Source organism: Balaenoptera physalus, assembly GCF_965194825.1.
Source record: "Balaenoptera physalus genome assembly, chromosome: 3".
Taxonomy (NCBI): Eukaryota; Metazoa; Chordata; class Mammalia; order Artiodactyla; family Balaenopteridae; genus Balaenoptera; species Balaenoptera physalus.
The window spans coordinates 13,910,823-13,931,637 of record NC_138890.1 but is presented as its reverse complement, the minus strand read 5'-3'; the positions used below and the strand labels follow the sequence as shown (position 1 = coordinate 13,931,637).

General features: G+C 52.6%; 1 protein-coding gene across 12 annotated transcripts in view; it reads right to left on the bottom strand.

Annotated features, from left to right (window-relative positions):
* Window positions 1–4,666: 4,666 nt before the first annotated feature.
* GATAD2A (GATA zinc finger domain containing 2A) overlaps window positions 4,667–20,815 on the bottom strand; it is a 99,544-nt gene continuing 83,395 nt past the window's right edge. For 7 of the 12 annotated variants that reach the window (XM_082457681.1, XM_082457680.1, XM_082457683.1 and 4 more), the window contains 10 exons: window positions 18,072–18,204; window positions 17,838–17,969; window positions 15,906–15,995; window positions 14,746–14,877; window positions 14,428–14,595; window positions 12,106–12,385; window positions 9,355–9,653; window positions 8,495–8,677; window positions 8,104–8,299; window positions 4,667–5,639 (listed from right to left, as the gene is read on the bottom strand). In XM_082457681.1, coding sequence (XP_082313807.1) covers window positions 5,509–5,639; window positions 8,104–8,299; window positions 8,495–8,677; window positions 9,355–9,653; window positions 12,106–12,385; window positions 14,428–14,595; window positions 14,746–14,877; window positions 15,906–15,995; window positions 17,838–17,969; window positions 18,072–18,204 — 1,744 coding nt within the window. In that variant the 3' untranslated portion in view covers window positions 4,667–5,508. The remainder of the gene's footprint in view (window positions 5,640–8,103; window positions 8,300–8,494; window positions 8,678–9,354; window positions 9,654–12,105; window positions 12,386–14,427; window positions 14,596–14,745; window positions 14,878–15,905; window positions 15,996–17,837; window positions 17,970–18,071; window positions 18,205–20,815) is intronic. The other 5 variants (XM_082457679.1, XM_082457678.1, XM_082457676.1 and 2 more) reach the window with 5 other exon arrangements.

The window sequence follows — 20,815 nt, the reverse complement described above, 5'->3', positions numbered from 1 at the left end:
AAGGTGGTGGAAGCTCTCCCTAGTGAGGGTCCCTTCCTTGGTGAGGGTAAGAGCCTCGGGGGAGAGTCTAGGGTGGGGCATTTGTCTGACGGGTTCATTCTGTACTCTGTCCTTCATGCATTTTTTTGAGCGCCTGCTGTGTGTGCCAGGCTCTGGGACTCAGCCAAATGGCTTGGATTCATCCCTCCTGTCAGTGAAGGGAGCAAGTGAAAAGTAAAATAAAAGAATGGAGTGAAAATAAAATAATTGTAAGTTGTTGCTAAATGCCAGGTGGGGGTGAGCAAGGAGGGACTGAAGGGAACGACATTTGAGCTGAGCCGGGAAGGAATCAAACACTGGAAACAGCAAAAGCAGTGTTCCAAGTGTTCCCAAGACAAGATGGAGCTGGTGTGTTTGAGTAATGCTAGGAACTCCTGTAGCTGGAATGGAGGGGGAAAGAAGGTGGAGAGGTAAAAGGTGTGTGTCTGGTATCTGGAGAGAGACCCCACAGGGTCTGGGGGAGATTGGGGGTTATTTTGCTTGTGATGAGGTTACTAGGTTTGGTGACAGTGGCTGTTGTCATTTGGGGTGTATGGGAAACACCTCCCTAGGCCCTTATCCTACCTGCCTCCACCCGAGCCCCACAGTACCTGAGGAGGGTGGTCATTTATGGGTCTGACCATACCCCACCCCTGCTCCCTCACCCTCCATGGCTCTCAGGTGCCCTGGGGATTATGTGCCACCTCTCCCCTCACTTCAAATAGGCTGTGGCCCCAACCCCCTCATTTTGCAGAGGAAGAAACAGGCTAAGAAAGGGGAAATGACTTGCTCACTCAGAATAAAACCCACATCCTTTTCCCCTTGCCCCCAAAGTCCAGCCACACTACTCTCCTTTGTCCTCAACCTGCCTTGCTTGGTCTCACCTCCGAGGCTTTGCACAGGCTGCTCCCACTCCCTGCACCACTTTTCCCCTCCCTTCATGCAAGACTTGGCCTAAAAAGGTCACCTCCCATGCTACCCCATTCTTTCCCTCCTCACCCTTGTCTCAAGGTGTGATCCCAATGCCTGGGGCATGGCACATGCCTTTTTCTGTCCACTGGTTGATCTGTGTAAGCAATGGGCCTGGGGTCCTCCTGCCTCACGGCCACACCCACAACTCAGTTCAGAGGGGACAAGGTCTCAGGGACCAGGGCTGGTGTCCCATTTGTTAGGTGGAGAAGATGCATGAGACTTGCCCTCCGTCCACGGAGTAGCTTGTGCCTAATCCAGCAAAGACTCACTTGAAGGCTGGCTGTGGAACCCCGGAAGTGGGCTTCTCTCAGCCAGTGTCGGGGTGTGGGGCACCAGCCAGTATGTGTCACGGGTGGAGCAGGACAGGGTTGGGTTTAATTTCAGTCATGTCTTGTACCAGTTCTATGCCTTGCCCAGGCTAGTCATGGCCACTGGGGAGGCTGGAGGCAGAGATGCCCCAATAACAAGAAACAGCAAAATACATAAATAAATAAAAGCACCTAGGAAAACAGGGTGATGTTTACTGCACATTGGAATTCAACAAAGTGCTTACAAGTCTCATTTTTGTGAGTAAAATTTTGAAACATGGTGTCAACATCTGAAAACAAATATTCACCAGAAATTGTTCATTTCGGAGGCAGCCGGGTGGCTCCCACCCTCTGTGCTTAGAATCTACACCTGCAACATCATGTCCTGCAGCAGACACCCAATGCCATGCCAATCCAGAAAAGCCCACCACTCTGGGATGGAGGCTGGTGATGACTAGGAGCCAGGCCAATGGGCAAAACCCACTGCATTCTCACTGCACTCCCCCAGCGCTGTGGGTAAACGGGCCACAAAGCCCCAGGTTCTGGTGGAAATGGAGGCCCAGAAGCAAGGCTGTGGAACCCAGTTGGGAGAAAACTAAATACCCATGACAAGTGAGGCCTGAAAGAAGCCCAAGAAGCTGGTGTCCTCTCCTTTGCTTCCCCGTTAACAAAGGGTCACCCTGCTGTCCCTTCCCAAGTTTCCAAGCTGCCCCAAAGCCACGACAAAAACAACGTGGGATACCAGGGCTGAAGGGACGAAAAAAAAAAAATACAGCCAACACATCATCCATTTCTTTATTGTCCTTCAGATTCTAAAACTTCCTCATGACATAATGTATAGCCATTGATTCCAGCGTCTTTGTTTACTGGAACTTCTGTTCCGGTTTGGTGGGAGATTTTTTTTTAAACATTTATTATCAAAGACTTAGAGTCACAATAAATACAAGTGACAATCTCCTCCCCCCAACCAAAACAAACCACCTCCCAAATACCCTACACTAGTGTGACTATTATACTTTCTTTGTTAAGGATTATAAAACTTTAGCTGTCCTTTAAAAAAAAAAAAAAAAGCTCAGTCCAAGTTCTTTAGGCAAACGCCATGTGCAGCATAACTAGGCATCAAAGAAAAACCCTACGGCAGAGCAGCAAGGACTGTCTTTCCCATTATTTACACCCCTGTGATGATAATGTATTATTTATATAGAAAACTCCTCCCCGTGTCTCTCCGCCCACAGGAGAGTGACTTGTGGGACACAGGAGCCACAGGATGCAGCAGGGGTGTACTGTCGCCTCTTTCATTCCCTCTGCACTGGAGTGAGCTTTTGCTTCCTGAAGATCTTATAGTACAGACAGGACCAGAGCCGCGCCCCGCCCCCCGCCCCCACGGGAAAGGCCACTCTTGACCTTGTCAAAGGTGTGGGTCCCAACAGTACACATGGGACACTGAGGACTGGAGTCCCCATGACATGGTCAGGATGGCCAGAGCCGTGGGCAGCTCCAAGTGGACGCACAGTTATCTGTGCGAGCATCCACGTGCACTCGGGCCCACACAGGCAGCCACTTCAGATGGGGAAGTGAGCTTGGTGAACCCCACACCCGAGTCCACAGAACAGCTGACGTTTTGAATAGTTTCCAGTTGCCATCGGGGGTTCCTGTCACAGATTCCCCGGCAGTTACAACTGTCATTTGGGACTGGGGGCTCCCACATTCTCTGGTTCTCCTGGGAACCAGATCCTCCTACAAACCTACAAACTGGGAGCCTACAAACTCCCAGAACTGTAGCCAATTTTGAGGGGTGGGCTTTGGGGCTGGGAGAATACCCTTAATGTTACTATCCTTCCCGTATTCAGAGAGGTATTTAATGCCTTTTCTTGCAACATTATAAATTTCATCACAGAACCACGCACTTGAGGCTTATAGACGTTACACTGCAAAGGGGAAATTAAAGGAAAAAAGGGGGGAGATAGAAGTTTTGAGACAGTAGAAATGAATAAAGATTAAGGCATCTCACCTTCTTGACCCCCTTTTAAAAAGCTACATTTATGTCACAGTATGTCCTACTATGGGAATGTTCCTGCAATGCTGAGCTGCAGGAGGCAGAGACAAGGTCAGGGCCCGGCCATCCCGTCCTCCGCCTGTGGCGGTCAGTTTGTACTGAACTCACAAGGCCTATTCAACAGCCTGGAGAAGTCTGGCCAGGTGAGGTGAGGAGAGGTGGTTCCTGAGCATAGTGGAGAGTGAGGTTCTGATGGGGACGGGGTTCGGGGCCAATGCAAGTGGCTCAGTTTGAGCCCTGGAGTCACAGACCCAGTCAACCCCCACGGGGGTGCAACAACCGTGGTGCATCCCCAGTGCAGAGGTGACCTTGGCCCAGACGCCTGAGTTGCTGCATAGGACTGAGGTCAGTTTGCAGGGGAGGCCAGCGGGCACTCCTTCTGGGAGGATTTGGAAAATTTGGCCCATGTCATTGAAAAGAGAGAGCTAACAGCTCAGAGTAGTATAAGACAGGTATTTATTTGCCAGGCACACAGAAAAATGAGAGGAATAGAAATGCTTGCATACTCTTGATTTTTTGGTGTAAAAACACACCCTTCCCCGCTCCCCCACCCCTCCTGAAGGTCAATTTCCCCTTTCCCCCAAATCCCTGGATCTTGGAATGAAAGCCACCCTTCTCCTGCCCTCCCCTCCTCCTTCAGCCCATCTACATTATGTACTCAAAAAAAAATCAATGAGAAATTTAGGGTTTTACACAACAAAAAATTAGAACGCTTTGGAAAACTAGTTCTATGGCATGTCAAAAATGTCCTCTAAACACTGATAGTCACACAACATGGGAGGGGGCGGCGGCGGTTAAATGAGCCTTTATTAGAATGTTGCAGCAGTGTATTCGAAGAAGGTGGCCCTATAAAATAAGGATTTTAAATTAAGTCCCTAACTGCATGGATAGGAAAACCAGGGCTGGGGCTGAAGTGAGGAGCAGCATACCCCATCTACACACGCGTGTGCACGTACGCGTGACACCCTCACACCTGCACAGAGCTGGCCCATGTGCAGCACACACACACACAACAGCTTCTGCCTTTCCTCATGGACTGATTTTTAAGGAGTGGGAGAAACCAAAACACAACACAACTAAAAGCAGACCTGATCCTTTGTAAGACATTTCTGTAGACTCTAGGGGGGTTTAAAAAAAAAAAAAAAAAAGTCTGAAGGCAAACCCTGGCAGCATGGCCCTGCTTTAAGGGAAGGTTCTAAACTAGACCCAAACATAAACCCTGAAGTCTGGGGGGGTGCAGGGGCGCCTCCCCACCCAGACACACCTGACAGAAGCACAGGCCAGGGCTTCGGATGTTGTCCATCAAAGTAAGTAGGAAAAGAAAAGGAAAGAATTTAATAAAATAAACCACCACAACAAAAACCACAACAGCCAGCCCCTCCCAACTTCCCGCTCAGGCTCTGGATGTTGCTGCCGATTCTCTCCTCCCTACTCTGTTGACGGTTCTCAGCTTCCAGGATCCCGGGCTCTCTGGCTGGGTCTGGGTTGCAGTTTGTTCTTCTGCTTAAGTGTGGAAGGTCGGGGGTCTCCGGGACGAGCAGCAGCAGAGGCCTTCTGCTGGAGCAAGGGCTGGGTGGTCAGAGGCCCACCCTCCAGGGCATGGGGGCCGTGCTTGGCAGGGAACCCTGGGTCTGCACGGTTTACATTAAACTCCATCATCGTGAGGTGATTAAAAAAATCTGTCAACCTAGAGATTGCCATGAAGGAAGGCAGTCAAAGATTAGGAGGCTAAGACAGAGGGAAAAGCAAAAACAAAACAGAATGCTCCGCTCAACTTCAGAAGCCCCGGGCGCCACTGCCCGAGCATGTCACAGTGTCTAGGGTGAGCCGTCCATGTGCCCTTCGGGGGGCCGAAGGAGAGGGCGAGGAGCAGAACCAGCCCCCAAGGTCCACTTTTCTGCTGGTGTTGGGCAAACTAAAGGCAAAGAAAGGAAGAAAGCCCATGGGAAAGGTCCCCAGTAATAATCCTGGTCCACCTGTGAAGTGGTCCCCCCACGTCGATGAGACTTTGCAGCCAAGATCGGAACTCTCACTTCCGCAGCGCGGCTGGCGCTTACTCGCCCTCTCGGGGAGCAGGGTGTCTTCCCGGGTGGAGGGTGGTGGGGCCAGGTGGGAGGGAGGAGGGAGCCTGTTCTCCACTGGGCCCGGCTCGCACTATTTCCACGTGGCCGACTGGGGGATGGAGCGTGGCGGGATCATGTCCAGGAGGTACTCCCGCTGGCGGTCCACAGCTGAGGAGGTCTTGTGCACCGCCAAGCTCGGGCTGACAAATGCAAGGGCCCCGCCTGCAACAGAACAGAGCAACAGGCCACAACAGCCCAGTCAGGGGGAGGCACCTGGGAGGACCCCAGCCTCAGCTGGGCCCACTGAGCAAAGGTGGTTCAAATACCAGCCTTGAAGCTGAAGAGAATTTAATAACTCAATCGCTTTTACAATGTTCCCAGCCTCTGCCATGGTAACCTTACACGTGGGGCAATAATCAGAGATTCTGTCATCTACCAGAACTATGAAAACTGAGTTGTTTACTACAGTGCTATACAGAACACTGAAAAACTGCAAATGACTGAACTGTGCAACTGGCAATCCAGTATGATGCAATACTATGCAGTCATTACAACTGATCCTGTCCTCAGTTTTTAATGATATGGTAACATTCTCTCATTAAAACATTAAGAGGGACACAGAATGCTAAATACAGCATGATCCCTCTGTAAGGCACTTCCTGTTTTTTATTATATATGTGCTGGCATTTACACACATGTGACATGTGAGTGAAGAGGTGGAGGGGGGTTGGGGAGGAGAATCCTGAAGTGCAGCATTTGTTCTCCTGGGGTTGACAATGGCCACTGCCATTATCTTCTCTTTTTGTTTTCTCCAAATTTCCACGATGAACAAGTACCACTTTTTTTGGGGGGGTGGGGGTGGGGGGGTGTGCTGCACGGTTTGCAGGATCTTAGTTCCCCGACCAGGAACTGAACCCAGGCCCCAGCAGTGAAAGCACCGAGTCCTAACCATTGGACCGCCAGGGAATTCCCCAAGTATCACACACCCACACCCACCCTGCCCCCCACCGCCCCACCAGCCTCCAACCAGCACACTTAGGTTTTGGGCTGGCCTGCGGGAAAGGACTGCCCTGGAGTCTCAGCTGCAGCAGGGACCAGAGTCGCTGTGTTACTCAGAAGTATTTTTGGTGGGTTAATATATTTTGTGGAATAAATGTTCCAAAGTCAAATGCACCACAGAACCCTCCCTGTGCATCCAAGGCCAGCACTCCAGAAACCTGCTGCTAGGTCCCGCCCAGAAAGCCACCATCCAGAAACCCAGGGCAACCAGGAGTGCAAGCAGAACTCCTCTGAGAAATGCTCCTCTTAAGCCATGACACTTTCATATCTAATCCCACAAATCGTTGAACACAGCAACTATTTATTCCTTCATATTCTTTCAAACGTTACCCTTAATACGAAGTTTTCACGTGGTACTATCACTGTGCGTACACGCATACTCTCATATTTGACTTTTCCCACTTATCTCATGTACTTTCAAATTTCCCAGAAAAAGAACTTCTGACCAGTCTATGAGTTCTTAGCTGTAATCTTAAACATGCTGAACAAAAGTATCTCTGGTTTGTTTACAAATGCTCTCTGCTCTCCAGGAGGGCCAGATTCTTCTGCAGTTGGATGAACTCCCCCGAGCTCACTCTCCTCTAGAAGGCTCTGACATTTGGGCATGTTTATAACTCATGGTCAGCTGTGTGCACAGCCGGCTTCTGTGTTTTGTTTCCACCAACAACCCAGACTTCCCAGTTCTGACTAGTGAGATGGATCTCATGATGCTGCCTCTTCTTCCTAGAGCAACCCCGGGGTGGGGGTGAGGAGGGAGATGGGACACTTGGTCCAATTAGACCTCTCACCCAACTCCTCCTCTCAGCTCTTTGTGCCTACATTTCACTGTCCAATTACTGACGGACACAAGACATATTTAACTTTCATCCTAAGGCCAGCACATAAATAATAAAAAACAGGACAAATGGTATGGGGGATGACCCAAGGACAACCCAGGGAAGGTGGGGCTGTGGCAGACTGGGGGATGACCACCTGAGGGTCTCCACCTCCCCTGGTTGTTCCTCAAATGCCATCTCCTCAGAGGCCTTTGTTGCCTACCTCAGTTGAAATCTCAGCCCCCGCCCAAGGGTCCCCCTCCCCCTGCCTGCTTCCTCATTCTGTTTTGCACTTTGTACCATCTGACCTGTCTAAGCCAGAGGGGGTGGGAAGAGGGTGCCCAGAGAGCAGGGAATGAAGGACACTGGGTGAGTAAGAAATGAACTCAGTGCGCCGCAAAAGGTATCAATACACTGTAACAGCAGAATCAGACATTCTCTATGGCAGGAAGGGAGAGGGGGTGAGTTGGCAAAATGAGCATCTATGCTCACAGGGTCCACAGACGGCGCGGGGGTGGGGGGCACTGCCTGAACGGGTTCTGTCCCCCATTTTGGGTCAAGAGCTGAGAGTCTGGGTATAGAGGGTGGAGACAGCGAGGGTGATTAGTATTTATCCAGGGCTGCCACTTGTTCAGGGCATCCTATTTAGTGAACAGAAGAGATGAAGCTGAAGAGTCTGAGGCAGCAGGTCTGCAGGTTCAGGGCCCTTTTGTGCCATTACCTGTGCATGTGCACGTCTTGGTTAAAAATAAGGAAGGGATGGACCCAACCCCAGCGAGGTTCCTACTCCGAGCCCCATAGGGTCTGCCCACCTGTACTCAGGGGCGCCTTCTTCCAGTTGGAGGTGGCACTGCCCTTGCCAGCGCTCACGGCTCTCTCGGAATGTCTGCCGGTCCTGCTAACGAGGGCTGTGGCCGAGGCTGCATTCTGCAGTTTGGGTGACTGGCTGAACGTGTGCAGGATGCCTCGGGGCGTTGTGGCTGAGCCCCGGGACAGCTGGCTGGAGGCCTACAGTGGAGAGAGGGTGCAACAGCTCGTGTGGGGAAGGGGACAACAGAGGGCAAGATGCTCAGCGCAGCCGCTCCTTGCTCTGGCTGACCTCTTCCCACCCACACGGGATCCCTGAAGTCCAAAATCAGGAGACTAGGTAAGTTACACCGAGGCGGGAGGGTAGGAGGAAGGGAAAGAGAGAGAGAGACACACAGACAGACACAGGCAGTGTGACAGTCGGCGACTGACGTGGTCACGGTCTGGGATGTGAGGGCCGGTTGGTGGTTCGGTGCAGGGGGCTCCCGGCACCGCAGTTCTGACCTGTAGCACAGCCCCGTTACTCCAGTCGCGGGCCTCTCCCGAGCGGAACGCCAACTTACGCCGGGGTTTTATGACCTACACAAACGGGGGTTGAAATCGAGGTCAGCACTGTCCAGAGTCTGGCCAAGGGTGACCTAGAGTGACCAAAGGGCAGCAGCTATGGCCACTTGAGGCCCAGTCCCCACAGGATAGGCATTTCCTGAGGGCAGCGCAGCCACCCACTACGTAGGGATCTTGAGAAGATGTGTTTATTAGTGAATTACAAATGACTTCCAAGAACACAAAAAATTGCCAACAGGGACCTTTGGGTCTATAGGGGGTGGGAAAGCAAAGCATTATAAAAAAAAAAAAAAAAAAAAAGCAGCCAAAAAAACTTGATTTCAAACTTGCTTCTCTCCTTAATTTAGCTAGAACATTTCTTCCAAACGCCCCTTTTGTATCTCAATGTGGCTTTCAGAAAAGTCCTTTTAAACAAGAAGTGCTTGTCAGCCGGCACACTGCGAGTGAAAGCTACAAAATCTAAAGAAACTGCAAATTAGTATTTTCACCACCAAACACCACCATTAAATGCAATTTAGATGCACAAGTTAACAACCAGGCAGATGATCGCCGAGTGTGGGAGAGAATGTCTGAACATCCTGCCTGCTAGCGACAACTCCCTGCCAAGGGAACGAGGCCCCTCTCCTGGAAGGCGAGGCCACCCAGCCCATGCTCCCAGGCCACAGCTCTGGCTCCCATACCAGGACTCTCACCTGCTTCAGCGCAGGGTGTGGGGCGGCAGCAGGCTCGGCCTTGGCCTGCGCGGGGGCGGCGCCCTGCTGTAGGAGGCGCTGCTCGATCTCCTGCTCCTGCTGTAGCGCCTTCACGAAGGCGGCCTTCAGGCGGCTCGTATGCTCCACCTTGAGTGCCTTCTTCTGGTTGGACGCCATGCAGTTCTCACACATGATGGCGCCGCCCTTCTCCTCCCGCCAGCGGCACGTGAAGTCCGTCTTGCACTGTGCACACATGTAGGGCTCCCGGGACAGCACAACGGCGGCTGACATCCTGCCCGCTGCAGGGAGAGATGGGTGTGCCGCACGTCAGAGGAACAGGAACACCACAGTAGGAGCCCGGACCACCCCCAGGTGGGATATGGATGAGGGCAGAGCAGGGGCAGCACCCTGGGCCATGTGGCCCAACTGGCATCAGGACACCAAAGCCTCAGTCAGTGTTCGTTAGGCAAACACATATTGGGTGCCAACTGTGTGTGGGCACTGGGCCAGCCTCGGGAGGCTTTGCTGGCAGAAGCAAAGTTGAAGCACTTTAGAAAACACTGTGAGTTAGGCACTCTTGATACCAACTCTCAAAGACATCAGTGCTGTCAGCTTGGCATCTCCCAGTCATCTTTCCTACCCACAGTGCAGACATTTCCAACCCTCCCGTACTGCGTCACCAGTGGAGAAGAGATGGTGACCACTCAAGGCCCCACCTTGTGGTGACTGGCACCCTTGCTAGTGGGTGAGTTAGCAGAGGACTAGTCATCTAGGCGAGTGCTTATGCCGACAGGCACTGTGCCTGGTGCCTTGTGGGTATCAGTGTGTCTAATTCTCACAACAAACTTCTGAGGGGCACCCCCCACCCCACTGTCCTGAGGAAGAAACTGAGGCCAAGGAGCTGAAGTGACCTGTGCACGGCTGGTCAGTGGCAGGGCCAGGACACATACCCGGCTGCCCTGGGAAATGGGAACTCGGTGGCTCCTTGATCAGCTACAGGAGGGGTGACTGGGGAAGCCACAAAAAGCACCTGCTGAGGTGTGGGGTCGATACTTTCTTCAATGTATATATGTTTGCCATCCAATGTGCAGTAAGGGGTACCTTTTGCACTCTGTTCCTATCTTTTCTGTGTCCAGCACTCCTGAGTTTAATTGCCTCTTGGCATTATGGACCATGATGCCGAGAGACCCTTAGCCTCCCCATCCCGCCTTGGGCCTGGCCGAGCTGCCCCTAACTGCTGAGGGGCTGTGCAGGATCTGACTCTAGGGGGGGTACCTGTCACTCCACGGAGCAGATGGGATGTTGCCTGCCCAAGCTGCCCAAGGCTCAGGGGTCTACACTGGGCCCCCAGTTCCAGCCCCCAGCCTACAGCTAACATGCTCTGGTAACAAGAGCACTTCTGCTTCCACACATCCAACCCCAGAGGATGGGGTACCTGCTTCCCAGGCAGCTGCGGCCTGCATGACCAGTGCCAGAACAGACACACCAGCGCAGGGCTGCACTCAGTGTCCACCTGTGGCTCTGCGAAATGTCAAGAGACACCTCAAGCAGGACTCAGAGCCTCCTCCCACAGTTAGGTCCTGTTTTTTGACAACAGGAGAGGGTGACTGACCCCTGATGAGAACACGCGGAGACAGACTGGTCTGGGAGAGCGGGTGCCCAGCACAGGCAAGCGTACGACGGGCAGGCATCGCCTCCTGACTCAGGCCTCCTGCCTGCCGCACTGCACTGGCCTTATAGCAGCTTTTTTGCCAACTTAATCTCATCATAAAGGAGTCACTGAAGGGATCCAGACACATCCAGGCTGTGTCAGAGCCCACATCTCTCCCCACTGGGCCTGGCTCTGGTGCCCCACAGTCGCTCAGGTGGAGTCCACCTGGCCATCCCCTGCCCTGAAAAGGTTACAGCTCTGCCTCCTCCTCAGCTCTGAGCATCTGACGAGATCACGTGGGGCGGGGATTCAGGCTGGCTGCCTAATAAATGCCACCACGAACTCAATCTAAGGGCAGAAAGTCCTCAGCTCAGCATCTGCTGGAGGCTCCCAAAGGGCCAACCTGACCTCCCACCTTTCAGTATCGTTTTTGCTCACTACCTTATATATACTCTTTTATTCCTAAAACCTCCTAACATGCAGGTGTGCTTTCCAAACTACTTCCAAGGAGGGTAATACAATGAGCCTGGCCCGGGCATAGGTGTCCCTCTCCCACTTTGGGGACTAAGAGCACTCAAGGCTCTGCAAAGTTCCACCTTTGCCCAACTCTCAGAAGTGGCCCCATCAGAAAGAAGGCGCCTATCGTACGTTTAAGGAATTATCTAGGGCGGGACGGAGAAATCAGGAGATTGGGACTGACATGTAAACACTACTATACATAAAACAGATAACTGACAAGGACCTACTGTATATAGCACAGAGAACTCTACTCAATATTCTGTAATGACCTATATGGGAATAGAATCTAAAAAAGAGTGGATATATGCATATGTATAACTGATTCACTTTGCTATACTCCTGAAACGAACACAACATTGTAAATCAACTATACTCCAATAAAAATTAAAAAAAAAAAAAAAGAAATTATCTAAACCTCACAGCAAGCAAATAACTAATGACAAGATGTCATCCACAATGTGCCCCACAGCTGTGGGTACACAGCAGACATGCCAACATGTGCTATGCATGGAAAACAAATTGCATGATGGAAACTTCAGCAGCAAGAGACAAAAACGGCCCCAGGCCCAGGGCCTCCTCACCTTGCGTCTCCAGCAGGTTCTGCACCACCTCCTCCAGGCCGACCAGGTAGATGAATTCGTTGTTGGCAGCGCTGGGTAAGAAGTTCATCTCAGGGGCGGGGGGCTTGGGTGGGGGGATTTCAAGCAGCGTCTTCTCCAGCTGTTTGCGCAGTGCAAGCTTGGCGGCTGCCTGTCGACTGGCTGGAGAATCAGCAGAGGTGACCACGGAGGTCACGCTGGTGGGGGTGGAGTTGGCCTGAGCAGAAGTGGCTGTCGTTCCTTTCAGCGATGCTGGGGAGGGCTTTTGGGAGACAATGACCTGGTCAGGGTGCTTGAGGCGCCCACCCTGAGGAGAGCCCAACCACGGCACCCACAGCCCAGGTCGGCACCATTAGCTACACTAAGTCCTTATAAAAGTAGCTCCAGGTCAGCACCATTAGCTATACTGACAAATCCTTATAAAAGTAACTCAGGACTTCCCTGGTGGCGCAGTGGTTAAGAATCCGCCTGCCAATGCAAGGGACACGGCTTCGAGCCCTGGTCCGGGAAGATCCCACATGCCGCGAAGCAACTGAGCCCGTGAGCCACAACTACTGAAGCCCGCACACCTACAGACCGTGCTCCGCAACAAGAGAAGCCACCACAATGAGAAGCCCCCACTCGCTGAAACTAGAGAAAGCCCGCGCGCAGCAACGAAGACCCAATGCAGCCAAAAATAAAAAAAAAAATTTTTAAGTAAAAAGTAACTCAGAGCTGCTTCACGTCAACAAGCAACAGGAAAAGCGGCATTAAGCTAATTGCTCTATGAAATGACCAATCTTATAAATACACTTGTTGAGGTTTAGCTGATATCCAATTAACTTTAAAATCTGTAATTTGCTACACTTTGCCACCTGAGGACACCCATGAAGCCATCACCATGACAGTGGGTAGCCCCTTGGCAACCGTCCCCCACCCAGGCAGCATGGCAACTGTCCTGTCACTATGGCCTGGCTCTCCTCCCAGCACAGGTCTGGGTGGCCTCCTTCCTCAAAAGGTTGCAAAGGTGGCTCACTGTGGCATCAATGGTATTTCCCTCATGAGCATCTCTGTGTGCCCCTGCACTTCACCTTTCCTGATCCTCACTGCTCCTGCGTTACTTATCATCTTCTGGACCCCAGTGGCTGACCCTCCACCATCTCCTTGTTCCAGACCACTTGCCGTCCAACATTATCAAATGCTCTCCCCCCAAACTTGGAGCTGACCATGCCAGTGCCCTTAGCTTTGTGGCACTGAAGACCATTCTGGAAATCGAAGGAAAGCTGTGCACACCATCTCCAGAAAAATACACACACCTGACAACTTGTAATGTAACACATCATGGGGTAGAGGGAGCCCAGGATGGTTGCCCAGACCCCACCCATGGGGTCTCCACAGCGGAGCAAAACTCCCCACCATAGAGGATGCCATCACAGCACTTTGGCCTGTCCACTCCAGCCTCTGACCAGCCAGTTCCTCCCTGTCCCTTTTGCAGGCTCCCCTGGCCCCACAGGGAGCACAGCCACAGGATCCACCACTGCCTGCCTGGTTCCCATCCGCATGGCATGAGAACAGGGTATGGTACACGGTAGTAATTTGATCCGAGTTTATGGTGTGGATGAAACTGCCTGTCCAGGACGTCCCCATTTGGGTGGCAAGACTGTACTTGAACCTGACTTCAGAAGAGGCAGGGACGCTGTCCAGAGCCCTGCTGGCCATGATCTTATCTGAGAAAGGCGGGCAAGGATGCACCATGCCAAAGGAGGAAGAGAAGCTAACTTGCACATCAACAAAAGCCCTTGCAAACCCAGTAATTTTATCTGTCAATGAGGATCATGCTTCGGCCTGCCCACCCCTGGTCCCATCTTCCCCGCTCTGTTGGGTGGCGACAAACCCTCCCCATTTCAGAGGCTCTGTACAGAGGTGAAGGGATGCACGGCTAAGAATAGATGCACGGGTGCTGAAAGGACATTTGCAGACATTCTCCACACGTTTGTGCCTGTAGAGGGGGAGGGTGCGGAGCGCTCTGGTGCCCCACCCTGAGCCTTCCTGTATCTCAGCTCAGATCTCCACCCCTCCCACTCTCGGCAGCTATCCACCTCTGCTAGATGGCAGTTGGCAACATAAGACTACTGCCCATGACTTTCATGCCCCAACTAGCTCCAAGGAGCTACAGTACCACTGTCTGTGGGGCTGGATTATCCAAGACCTCACTTGGCTCCAAGGAAGCAGGCAAGTCACACCAAGCCACCCTGGAGACGTGACTGGGTCCCAGGACTGTGGGCCATCAGAGGGGCAGCTGCGGGGCACACACATGACCCTCACCTGTGGGATGTTGACGAGCAGACTAGTGTTGGGGACGTTGGCGACGCGGATGAGGCCCTGCTGGATGATCCTCTGTCCCTGAATTTGCACACTGGGCACAGATGCCCGGGGAGCCAGGAGAAGCGGTGGTGGCCCCGTGCTGGAATGTTGTCTGATGTTGTGGATCTGCTGTCAGGGTGTGGTGGGGGGAGACAAGGCAATGAGAGGGACGACAGAGGGCGCCACAGGGCAAGAGCCCCCAACCTGAGAACTAGGAAGGCTCATTCTCGAGAGGTGGAGGGCTGCCTGGGGCTTCCCTTAAGCCCTTGCTCTGCTCACCTGGGCCCCCCTGACGAGTGGGGGCATGACGACCTGCGAGCTCGCCTGTGGCCCTAACTTCGAGGACGTCTGCTGCCCGCCACGGACCAGGGGTGGTGGGATGACACTGCCAGGCATCCGAGTTGAAGAGGTCTGTCAACAACACCAACCCTCAGATCTTACATGACTTTTTAAACAAACAGGTTTGCTGTTTTTGTAAAAGCACATACTCATTACCCAAAAAAAGGTGATGGGGGAGGAGAAAGGGCAAGCTGGGACGAAGTGAGAGAGTGGCACGGACATATATGCACTACCAAATGTAAAACAGATAGCTAGTGGGAAGCGGCCGCATAGCATAGGGAGATCAGCTCGGGGCTTTGTGACCACCTAGAGGGGTGCGATAGGGAGGGTGGGAGGGAGACACAAGAGGGAGGGGATATGGGGATATACGTATACATATAGCTGATTCAGTTCGTTATACAGCAGCAAGTAACACAGCATTGTAAAGCAATTATACTCCAATAAAGATGTTTAAAAAAAAAAGATTAAAAAAAATTTTAATGTCAAAAAAAAAAAGGTGGTGGCAGAGAAAATAAAAGCTAAAATGCCTATTTATTCAAAACACAAAAGAACCAGGAACAGACTCTGACAAGAGCCACGCCAACCTGGGCTCACTCAGGCTCACTCAGGACTCGGGCCCCACCGCAGCAAGAGTCCAGCTAACTGGGACCAGTACCACCTGCCTGCTGGCCTGAGCTGGGGGCTCAGGCCTGTTTGAGGGGAGGTGGCCCCTGGCCTGACCTCTGTCCTATGGCTGGAAGTGGGAGATCTGCCCATCTCACCCCGTGGGCAGAGGAGGCTGTGAGCCGGGCTGGGACAATGCCCCGCTGGGCCCCCCAGCTGCCCTCAGAGAGTCAGGCTGAAGGGAGCCCAGTCTGCCTAGGACCTTGGTCCTCTCTCCAGTCTCCCTAGGGGTGGTCATGGGAGGGGTCCTCCGAGAGTCTGTGTGATTTGTTTATGATGTCAACAGGGGCCTGGGTTGGGTATGGGAACACAAGCATGCTTTATTTTTTGGGCTCCCACCAGAAGGCCTCATTCTAGTCTAATCAGAAGGAACGAGCGGCCTTTTGCAGAAACTGGATCAGGGCTGCTCAGGAGCATGATGCAGAGGGAACACTGACCTGAAGTGATGGCTTGCCGGAAGGAATGTTCTGGGTGCCCCGTACAAGCGGGGGAGGGGTGGTCACAGAGCTCCCAGTGGAGCCTGCGGGCTGCAAGAGAGCAGGACATGCAGGAGATGAGAGGGCCACCAACCCTGCTCCTCCCACACGTAATTCTGACAGAAGAGCATTGCTTTTCTTCCTCTTCAAAAGGCATCAGGCTCTCAAAGGTTCTGCTTCCCGCCTGCCACGTTCCTTGCAGCAGGAATTGACATGTTTGAAACAGATAAAGGGGATTTCCCTGGTGGTCCAGTGGTTAAGACTCCAGGCTCCCAATGCAGGGGGCCCGGGGTTTGATCCCTGGTCAGGGAACAAGATCCCGCATGCCGCACCTAAGAGCCCACATGCCACAACGAAGATCCCGCATGCCACAACTAAGACCCAGCACAGCCAGATAGATAGATAGACACGTGAATAAATAAACAAACAAATAAATACAATAAACAAAGGACAGATTTTCCAGCACCCTTTACCCCACCCCCCCGCCCCAGGGTGCTTGGCATCACTGTGGTTCAGGTGCCAACTCTTCCCTCCAGGGGACAAAAAAGGCTGGTGGTAGAGGCTGAGGTGAAGGACCCTGGGCTTAGACAGGTTAATCCCAACCCTGGTGAGAAAATGTTGGGTCCAGGCACTTTTTTTTTCTTTTTTCAAAAAAGATTTATTTATTTATTTTTGGCTGCATTGGGTCTTAGCTGCGGCACGCAGGATCTTTGTTGAGGCATGCGGGATCTTTCATTGCGGCGTGGGGGCTTCTCTCTAGTTGTGGCGTGTAGGTTTTCTCTTCTCTAGTTGTGGCACACGGGGTCCAGAGCGCGTGGGCTCTGTAGTCTGCAGCACGCAGGGTTGAGGCGTGCGAGCTCAGTAGTTGTGGTGCATGGGCCTAGCTGTCCCGCTGCATGAGGGATCTTAGTTCCCTGACCAGGGATCAAACCCACGTCTCCTGCATTGCAAGGAGGATTCTTCACCACTGGACCACTGGGGAAATCCCCAGGCACTTCTTAAAGTCACATATTCCACCAGAAAAGGGACACTGACAGACTTGGTTCACATCATCAATTCTTAAGCAATCAACAAGGAAACAAGTAATGAGCAGGCTCTGTCCATCAGGATATTAACAGACGCCAGGCTTGGTCCACTTGTTTACCAGGTGGGGGTGGGGGCTCAAGCAAATCCCCAAGTCTGACCAGAGAGCGTCCCCCTGTCCTGCTCCCTTAAGGGGACACATGTTCTACACACTGTACTGCCTGAAATGCATTTACTTTCTGGTTCACTAAGAGAGTGGTTAGAATATAAGGAAGGGTAGTTTTGTCACCGACCAGGAACCTTCCCAGAATGGGACACCAAAAAAGGACAAAACAAACTTGACCTTGCCTTACATGGTAAGGCGCATTTAGAAGCAGCACAAGGAGCCTGAGGCATCAGGGGAGGTTAACAGGAGAAGCTCTGGGGCCGGGCTATGGTGCACCCTGTGGCATTCAGCAATCTGTCCACAAAACCACAGCGGCCCCTGCTGGCCAGCACATTCATCCACAGGGCCGAAGGCCTTTCTGAAAAGGGGTCTGAGACAGAGCTGTGCTTCCAGCACCGTCAAAGATGCCTGCTCTCCATTTCCTTGATGGAGTCTACAGGGAATGAGGTTTACATACTCAGATCCAGAATATACTAGACCAAAACGTACTCTGATATACTCTAAGCTAAATCCAAAACATGAACTTGAGTCTGCAAATTTCCAATTCAGACCCTGTCCCTACACCCCTGAGGAAACCTGACCCCTCATGACCAGTCTTTCTGGCTCCTGGGGCAGCGGTGGGCCAAGGAAATGACCATGGCTTTCTGTCCCTGGTTCTAAACGGCTCTCACTGACCACTGAGGAGGGAACAGACGCGCACATACCTTCTGGGTGGTAGTTTCCTTTTGTATTTGACTCTGCCGCAACTTTTTCAATAAAACGAGTTTTGCTTCTTCTAATCTTAACTCTTCTTTTAGTTGCTTAATCATCCTTTCTCGTTCTTCAGGACTGCTTTTCTACAAGGGCAAGAGAACAAGGGTTGAGGGGGAGGGCTGGGGGCCGGCGAACACAGGCTGTTCCACTGCGAGATGGTTCCCCAGCATGGGGACAAGGCTCACCATAAGGGCCTCAGTGCTGGTCTCCTTCAAGGCATCCTCGGTCAGCCCATTCACCCTCGGGCTCGCAGGCTGCTCGTTGTCAGAGAGTACGATCACGTCGGGCGAAGGGGCTCTCCTCTCGGACTTCATGTCACTGTGGAACAGGAACAGTGGCAGGTTACTACCAGAGCGTCCCGACTGCGCTGGACAGCGTCCCCTAGAGCCCCGCCCCACACCCCGCAGATGCCTGGATTCAGACGCAGACACAGCAAGGTGGCAGCAAGCAGGGCTGCCTCACCAGACCTCCCCCCACCAACTGCCCACCCAGGCTGCCTTCTCTCACCACACTCACCACGGGGCACTCAAATCTGCCAGTTTACGGCTGAGCCCTTCAAGAGCCGGGACTGTTCTTGGTAACCACTTCTGTGTCCCCCGGGCTGAGGACACCTACGTGTCTGAAGGTGACACAGTCATTTTGAAAAACACCATGGCTCCTATCTCTACCACGTAGCTCAGTACTGAATAAAAACACTGGGTCCTGAATCTTGGGCCTCTGGCTGGGGCTCCTACCTGCCCGTGTTGGAAGCCACCTGATGGGGCATCCAGCCCCCACGCAAATCAGCCTTTCTTTGCTAAACCCAGACTCGCTGACAGCCCTCACTCGCGGACAGCCCACCTGCCCGTCCCCAGGAGACAGAAGGGCTGATGCACATGTTGTCGGCCTACATTCTAGCTCCCCAGCATGGGGTGTCACCACCTCACAAGGTGGCCAAGGCTGCCTGCTGGATAGTCCTTCCTGGGCTACACGTGGCCTCTTCACCCTGCCAGTGGCAATGTAGCGGTAGTGGCTGCATGTTTTGAAACCGACTGGAACATGGAACACATTTTCTCTCACAGATCTGGATACTTTCCACCCACCTGATCCGCTTACAAACTAGTTCCCAGCCACCTCTGCGCATTACCCTCTGCCCTCTTACGCCAACCCTACCGCCCAAGTCCCCTAGGACATACATGCACATCTAGTGATGCTGGACTTCTGCACTGGCATTGCTGACCCCACACATAAGGACCAACGGGTCCCACAGACGGTGCTTAGCCCCGAACCAAGCAGCTCTGTTTGCTGAGGGTGCAACGTAAACTTTCCCTTGAGATCTGGCCTCAGCATTTGTGTCGAAGGAATCAAATCCTTCTATCAGCAGGAAAACCAGCCAAGGACTGAATGTGTCCGCTAGGTGGCACTGTGACCCAAAGAACAAACTCGATGAAGTTAACTGGGAGTAACAGCTCAAAGTTGTCCCATTTCTTCCAGCTGAGCGGGGAGAGAGTTACAGATGGAGAACTGGTGTTTTAACAGCCCACTGAACTGCCCTTTCGATTCCCAGAGTGAGCTGTGTCTTCAGGGAAGGATGGGCACAGAGGACCAGACACTGCATTCCCTAACTCCCGTAGCCCCTCAACCCGCAGTGTGCTCCCCAGGCCCCTCCTGATCCCACCTCCTAGAGCGGCATGGCTGCTGCACCTCAACAATCCCAGCCCTGATCCGATTTAACCAGCACAGCTGCTGGATGGTCTTCCAGACAAGAGACCAGGAGAGTGAACAAAAAAAGGCTTCCATTTCAAGGTACAGAATCCCCTCACTGTGGTTATCAGCCCACGTTCTCAAGTCCAGAAATTGGCTGGCTGTCTATAAAGTAACCCGGGATGTCTCACTAGGGCCTCATCAAACTAAAAACCAATGCAATTCGGGAACCACCACGCTTTCAAGTCTCCGTGTCTCCCTGCTGACTGCCAACTCTGCCCAAGATCAACTTTAAAGATGACCTCGGGGGACTTCCCTGGTGGCACAGTGGTTAAGAATCTGCCTGCCAATGCAGGGAACACGGGTTCGAGCCCTGGTCCGGGAAGATTCCACATGCCGCGGAGCAACTAAGCGCGGAGCAACTAAGCACATGCGCCACAATGTAGCCCCCGCTTGCCGCAACTAGAGAAAGCCCGCGCACAGCAACGAAGACCCGATGCAGCCAAAAATAAATAAAAAAAAAAAGAAAAAAATGACCTCGCGGCTCCAATTCCGGGTTCTGTGGACACACACACAGGCACTAAGCAGACACAAGGCTCCAGCACAGGAGCTGCAGCCGCTGGTCCCAGCCCAGGTGGGTTCCCAGGCGGCTGGCTACACACGGGCAGAGGAGCAGCCCAGGCAGACCCACGTCTGGAGTTACAGACTACAGGCGTTTCCTGAGCAAGAGCGCTCTAAGACAACGGTAACTTACAGGGATTTATCACTTTTTATCATCTCAATGAGGATGTGCACGTCTTCCAAAGGTGAGATGTCTAATAAAGCTCAGATTTGCCTGAGGGAAGAGGGTAGGGTTAGGGACTGGGACCCTGTGGAAGCTGAAGCTCCCTGAGATGGCCACTCTGACCACAGCACTCCCAGGTCCCATCTTGGACTGAGACTAATCAATAACTCGTCCAAGAGATGACATCACCTCCCATCAATGATCACTCAGCATCCCAGCAGCCAGCAGGGAGTGAACTTCCTGTATGCTAATCAGGCCACCAAAAAGTCATGTGACAAAGGCATTTCCCTCTTTGGTCATGTGACCCTTTAACTGTGCCTTCCAACGTGAAAACCATGGCAACAGCCAGTTCTAACCAGTTTGTGACACGCAGCCTTCATTTTGAGAAGTGAGGTAGGGTTCAGGTGCTGTCAGGAAATGGAGGCGCCAGCTCACCCTGGGGCTGCCGGGCTGCAGGCATTT